This window comes from Penaeus chinensis, chromosome 1 (assembly GCF_019202785.1).
Source record: "Penaeus chinensis breed Huanghai No. 1 chromosome 1, ASM1920278v2, whole genome shotgun sequence".
NCBI lineage: Eukaryota > Metazoa > Arthropoda > Malacostraca > Decapoda > Penaeidae > Penaeus > Penaeus chinensis.
The window spans coordinates 33,653,741-33,661,240 of record NC_061819.1 but is presented as its reverse complement, the minus strand read 5'-3'; the positions used below and the strand labels follow the sequence as shown (position 1 = coordinate 33,661,240).

General features: G+C 41.6%; 1 protein-coding gene across 1 annotated transcript in view; it reads left to right on the top strand.

Moving 5' to 3' along the window:
- The window catches only part of LOC125038565, a 20,354-nt gene that overhangs the window by 8,553 nt on the left and 4,301 nt on the right, over positions 1-7,500 (top strand). The window contains exons 6-7 of the mRNA XM_047632132.1: positions 4,630-4,744; positions 6,835-7,142. Coding sequence (XP_047488088.1) covers positions 4,630-4,744; positions 6,835-7,142 — 423 coding nt within the window. The remainder of the gene's footprint in view (positions 1-4,629; positions 4,745-6,834; positions 7,143-7,500) is intronic.

Below are 7,500 nucleotides of genomic sequence, written 5' to 3'. Positions count from 1 at the left end.
CAGTTGAAGTTTTATAATTCTGGCTTACATTCCCTTGTAATTAAGCGGCATGAAATGTAATGCCACGCTGTTACTGTTATTCTCATTTACTGAGTCATTATTGCTTATGTTTGCTATTAATATATATGTCTTTCTTTTTTCTTTTCTTTTTTTGGGGGGTGATTCTTATTATGGTAGCGGTCAAAGCACGAAAATCGATTTGTGACGGGATTTGACTGAGGCACAATATTTATTTAAATAAGTTTGATTATTCTATAATTTCTCAAATCTGGTCAATATCATACAGATGATGAAAGTTATAAGAAGGAATTACAGAATGACAGTAAGTTAAACATTGAGAAAGAAAGTCACAGGAGTAGCTTTCTCACGTTATTAACAGATTAAACATGTTTAACTTGTTCATTGAGCAGGATGCACTTTACAGCTCTACATGTGGAACTGTTCGTCTAAGTCTATCTCGCTTTGTCCCACTGCCTCGACTTAGAAAATATTTGCACGCTTATGACTGTCTCCGTGTAACTCTTCCCTTACCGTCTGTTACACGTGATGATGTCCTAGTCATAACAGTAGTTTGTTATGGAGGTCTTTGTCACGGAAGTAAATTTGCCATCACAACAGTCGCAATTTGTTCTAGATATAAATTTGTTCTATATATATAGGCATCAGTTACGACGGGGAAATCCCACCGTACACTGTCTTACATTCAGTGAACGGAAAATCACGTTAAAACAGATGCTTTATTTAATTTGTCTCACTTAGAAAATCTGTGAGAAAATCTACACCTTGACATAACCTAGTTTGGGTGTAATTCAACGCTCAGTCGCTCAACTTGAACTTTGTACAAGGGGTCACGCGAGGGCAGAGGATTTATTCATTTGGTTAGTATGTGCAAAGCCGATTGAAAACCTGTCAGTACCTTGTCCTTCCTTTGAATACACACACTTTATTACATACTTCAGTAAGACATCTGGCAGTAGCAAGGCAGGTCGACTTTGGGGAAATATCTCTGCCCTTGATTACTTAGCCACTAATATATGCGGCAGGTACACGTGAGGTCAGTGTGCCAGTGTGAACATACGCTAGACTAATACATCTTGCGACAAAAAGGGGACACGAGATAACCGGAAAAGGGTTGAGACGGAAGCCCATGTGGTCAGACAAGCTCCACTGGTTTTCCTTCCTCGACCCCCAGCTGCAGCGCACTCGAGCAAGGCGTGCATCGGCCGCCGGCTTGGGAGGTGGAATAATGCGTGTTTTCTTCTCCTCTCTCTCTTTTCTCCGCTTCGTTTGCCTCCTTTCCCCTTTCTCCGTTTCTCTCCTTTTCCTCCTCCCCGTTTCTCTCTTTTCTCTCCTCTCCCCAGTCTATCATGACTTGACGGAACCAGTCCGGTCATGATACGTGAGTCGGGAAAATGTTCAACACGGCTATGATGTACCATTAACCGGCTGCCTTAATGAATGTGTGATTTCTTTTCTGTGTATTATAAATGATGCATTTAATAATAGTATGGACTTTTACCTTCGTTCTTTTACTCTGGGTTTATTTCATTTCTTTCTTCCCTTTTCTTCTAATTCCTTTGATGTTTATAATGACAATTTGTCGAACTAGATTCCTCAGCGAGATTATCAAGCCCACATGGAGATTGCAATTCCTGTCTTTATTTATTGCTTCACGAGATCACTTGATTGCAATTACTCGTGTTTTGGTCGGGTTATCTTTCATACACTGTCATTCTCCACTCAGTGTTTGAGTCACGATTGTTCACTTTCCTGTCGTTGCATATTAAAGTTGCGAGTTCATCCTGTGCCGAATATTGTGTTTGTCTGACCCGAAAGTCGCCCGGGCCCTCTCTCCCTCCCCCTCGCCATCAGCCTCTCCCTCTCCCTCCCCCTCGCCATCAGTCTCTCCCTCACCCTCACTATCAGCCTCTCCCTCCCCTCTCCCTCTCCCTCACCCTCGCCATCAGCCTTTCCCTCTATCCCCTCTCCTTCGCCCTCTCCCTCATCCTCGCCCTCAATGTCAGCCTCTCCTTCTCCCTCTCCTTCGCCCTCACCATCACCCTAGCCTTCTCCCGCACCCTTTCCCTCTCCCTCCCTCATCCTCCCCCTCGCCTTTCCCCTTCCCCCCTCATCCTCTCCCTCACCCTTCCCCCTCCCTCTCCCTCCCTCATCCTCTCCCTCACCCTTCCCCCTCCCTCTCCCTCCCTCACCCTCCCCCCCTCCCTCTCCCTCCCTCTCCCTCCCTTACCCTTCCCCCTCCCTCTTCCTCCCTCACCCTCCCCCCCTCCCTCTCCCTCCCTCATCCTCTTCCTCACCCTTCCCCCCTCCCTCTCCCTCCCTCATCCTCCCCCTCGCCTTTCCCCTTCCCCCCTCCCTCTCCCTCCCTCATCCTCTTCCTCACCCTTCCCCCCGTCCTTCTCCCTCCCTCATCCTCCCCCTCGCCTTTCCCCTTCCCCCCTCCCTCTCCCTCCCTCATCCTCTCCCTCGCCTTTCCCCCCTCCCTCTCCCTCCCTCATCCTCCCTCTCGCCTTTCCCCTTCCCCCTTCCCTCTACCTCCCTCTCCCTCCTTCATCCTCTCCCTCACCCTTCACCCCTCCCCATCCCTCCCCCTCGCCCCCTCCTTCCCCCACGCCCTCTCCCTCCTTCCCCCTCCACCCTTCACAGCGCAAGGGCATGACACAGTCCTCGTATTCCTCTGCTGAAACGACTCATTATCCGTTATCTTTCACTTCGTACATTTTTCGTTCTTTCACCCGATGATGTTTCTTGTTTTTGAAATCTGACATCAAAAAGTGCATTGTTTTTGTATCGAAGTGAATTTGCTCTTTCCGAGTGTAAATTCTTATCGATTCTGTTTCAAAATTTGCATTCGCATAAACTTTTTCTTTTCTCTTTTTTTCTGATGGTTCTGCTTTCCTCTGTTTTATGTATATTCCCTTTCATTGTTTCTAAATATAATGCAGTGTATACTCTCCCGTTTTATCAGCTGCGTTAATAAGATTTATATTCTTACCAATATTGTTTTTTTTTTTTCTCAAAGATAACCCTATTTATAATTTTCAACAAGATCAACTTTCTTTAACAACAGTCAATAAACATGCCGCTGTCACCGCAATATTTATTTATTTATTTTTTTTTAAACTACAGGTTATTTGAAGCAACCAATTGATGATGTTTCTATTTTTAGCTCTCTGTCTATCTGCGATATTCTGCCTCGTTTCTAAATTCCTTTCGTCTCAGCTTTTCAGTGGCAATTTTTCTATCTATCTATATATTTTCATCTCTCTCTCTCTCTCTCTCTCTCTCTCTCTCTCTCTCTCTCTTTCTCTGTCTCTCTGTCTCTCTCTCTCTCTCTCTTTTTCTATCTCTCTCTCTTTTTCTATCTCTCTCTCTCTCTCTCTCTCTCTCTCTCTCTCTATATATATATATATATATATGTACACACACACACACACACACACACATATATGTGTGTATATACATATATACATATACAGATATATATGGGTGTGTGTGTGTGTGTATGTGTGTGCGTGTGTGTGTGTGTGTGTGTGTGTGTGTGTGTGTGTGTGTGTGTGTGTGTGTGTGTGTGTGTGTGTGTGTGTGATGTGTATGTGATAAAGCCCAGTATAGTATTTCCAGCGCCAGTACCAAATAACAGAAATCAACGCAAAGACTTCCATTGCAATACGTGTCCGCGCTCCAAACTAGGCTTCCTCCTCTTTCCCTGGGCAGCTGGTTTCACCTTTATTTTTTCTGAGAGGGGGGAATGGGGAGGAGTAGGGGGAGGAGAAGGGGAGGGGAGGGGGAAGTTGGTTGGCGACACTCTATACTGAATTTCTATTGACGTCGTAGTTAACATTAATCCCTGTCTTTTCTCGGTGCAATTTCCGCTGCTTATTATCGTGTATATCAGTTCGTTCAGGTTATCATTACGCGTGAGATCGCTATTACAGTTTAACCCCATTTACCATCATTAATATAATCTCTACATCACCCTTCGTCAAAATCATTAGGCCGACCTATTTCCAAGGGCGGAAGTGCTTCGGAAATCACTAATAATATCACGAAATGCCAACAATAGTTCTCAGTAACACCGACAACAACAGTAACAACCATAATAATGACAACAAAAACAACGATAACAATAACAGGTCATTACAATCGGTCATAGCACAATGTCAGGCAAGTCAGTGTAACTGCACTTGTCTGTCATGGAAAGAACTGTTAACTTGACCTCCAGCTGTCTGTGTCTTCGAATTTGGGACATTTTTTTCCCCCTGTGAGATCTATGACATGATTTTTTTTTTTTTTTTTATCACTGGTAAGGGTGTGTGATAAGACGGGTCTGTTTCATCCGTACTAATGACGTTTGGATAGAAAGGTTTGCGAGGATGGGTTACAGTCTTCATTCTCAGTCTACTTCCTTTCACGGAGCAATGAGAGAGAGGAAAAGAAAGAAAACACGAAATAAATCAAGAATGGATACAAATAAAGAACACGTTTGGATGCATAGCTTTAACTTTCACTAAGAATTTCACTTAGTAGTCCATGCTTCTCCCCCCCCCCCCCACCCAACCACCCATCCCCCCGCCCTGTGAATGGAGAGCTCGCCCCTATGCCTACCAGGATGAGAATGACGAGGCAAATAATTTCCAGGTGTCGGGTCAGGTCCCCAGTCAGCTGATCCCTGGCTTCGAGGTGGCCTTCCTCCGGAGACATTGCAGAGCGTCTACTCTGCAATGTCAGTGATGATGGGCGTAATTGTATAGCGATCATAATGATGGTCAAGGCAGTTATGTGCATCTTCATAACCGTTATGATAATGATCGTGGCATTTGTGTGGATTATAATATCCGTCATGATAATGATAATGAAAATAATAAAAATAGTAACTTGGAAAATACAGATCCTACTACATCATGTCAAAGATGAGTGTAGTGATAATTACAGTGGAAGTAATGGTATTAACGATCAATTAGTAACAATCATAACGGCAGTACATTGAGAACCGCAAATGTAGTACTAGAATTCTACTTCTGCTACTGATAATAATTATCAAAAGTGCTGTTGAACGTAATGATAATGATGGAGATGATGATAAGATAAATAAAATTATAATAATTATATTACTATATTACTCATAATGATAATATAATTTATTATAATAATTATTTTTATCATGATAACTATGATAATAATAATGATGATAATAATAATAATAATAATAATAATAATAATAATAATAATAATAACAATAATGATAATAACAATAATATTAATAATAATGATAAAGAATAATGTTAATAATAATAATAGTAACAATGATAATAATAATGAAAATAATAATAATAATAATAATGATAATACAACAACAACTACTACTACTATTAATAATAATGATGGTGATTGATGATTATGTTGATAATATTTATAATGAAATAATAATAATGATAATAATGATCATAATGATAAACATAATAATAATGATAATAATAATAATAATGATAATAATAATGATAATAATAGTTGTAGCAACAACAACAACAATAATAATAACGATAATAATAAAAAAATAATGATGATAATGATAATAATGATAGTGATAATAATGACAATAATAATGTTAATGACAATGAATAATAATGAATAATAATGAATAATATTGATAATAATAATAATGACAACAAAAATAAAATAATGACAATAAGACAACAAAATAATGACAATAAAACAATTAATATTGACACTAAAAAAGATGCCAGTGACAGTCATGATATGGTCAACAATAGAGAGCACTGTTGACACACTATTGTTTTTCTTTGGTCTTAAAAAAATGAACATACATCATTTGAAACCTTCGTTGTTATATTGTTTATATTTCTTAGTTTCTGGAGCAAAGATTTTGAAAGTCTAAATAACGTGTGGGAAATGTTTACACACAGTTTTGCAGCGTCAGAGGAAGAAAGTCATTTGATTTGGTTAACATAGAAATCAAATCGAGGAGAGACGATGCATGACTAACAGACACTGATTTGGAAATTGGCCTTGGTTGACAGAAATGATTTTGTTTCTTATTGTTTCTAATGATATAGAGTTACGCAATTTCATGTTCATGTGCTAGTCATTGTGTATTTCCTTCCCGCATGCGCACACATACATACATACAGACACATAAACACACATACACGCACACACAAACAAATACACAAACAAACACACACACACACCATCCATACATACGGGGCGAGCGTGAGTAGGGAGTGAGAGGGGTATGAACTCTTACATAACGAGCCTCGTACTGAGAACTGCCTTTTCGGTATATAATTGAGACGCCGCCGCTCTTATCTCAAGGTAATTGAGCGACATGAATTTTGTCTGATCATCAGAGTTTACTCACTGTGTGTTAATTTCATGTTCCATGATTTTCAAATAATCATCTGCGGTAGTGTCACGTTTTTTTAGCGTCTTGGCAATATGCTACTCCTACAACAGCCGTTAATTTGTATTGCTTATATATCTGTAGGGCGAAGTATAAGAAAACTATTTTTGTGATGGGTGCGATTCATAGCCCTTCCGTTTCACAACAAGTTTGCAATTACTATGAGCTGCACCTGCAGTGTTGAAGGAACTGCCGCAGTTGCAACATGGATTTCATAACTAACGAATGGAAATTTTAGTTTAACGACGTCCATCCAGCCGGTGACATATACATGTACGTTTTAAGGCAGCAAACCGCATCTGTCCATTTGGGTCTGTGTATGTATGAGCAAGCATACAAAGATTTTACCTAGACCCTGTCTTCAGGTGCCGCTGACATTGCACTGTGAATAGTAATGGCTGGTAACAAGCAACAAGTTGTCCACTGGAATGATGGGAACGGACCCGCCGTGGCCATAACTGGTGTGGCGTGGCCCCGCCGTTGGCCACGACAGGCGCTGGCCAGAAGTGAGAGTAGGTATAAGAAGCGGCGCGGGAGTCGCGGGCCTCACTGGGTGGACGGCGCTCCGACACTGCGGATTTCTCACCTTTCTCACGTCTCCCGCGTTGCCGCTTCCCTCGCCTCTGCGCGGCCAGGTGCTGGTCGTCGTCCGTGCCTGTCAGTCTCCTGCCACTCCCGCCTTAGCTCCGCCACGATGATGGTTAGTGACGCTCTAACTCTGTGACACTGGAAGGGTGTAGCTAGCCGGCAGAGCACGACTTTGGGGAATCATAGTCCTTCGGCCTTCGTGTGTTGCTGTCGTTTATGGAAAGAAAACTATAGTCAGACCAAGTGAAAAGGAAGTGTTAAACGTGTGTGTCAGATCCCGACAGAAATTCAGACCTTGTGAGATGCAAGGATGCGCGTTGCTCACAGATCAGACATTTGCCGGCAGCAGATGTTACCCTACTTGTCAAATACTGCAAAGTAGAGGTATCTCTGTCCGGAATAGGGAGAGAGAAGGTGCTTTGTGAACACAGAGGAAGTAAGGTGATAACAACGAAAGGGTAGTGGTAAAG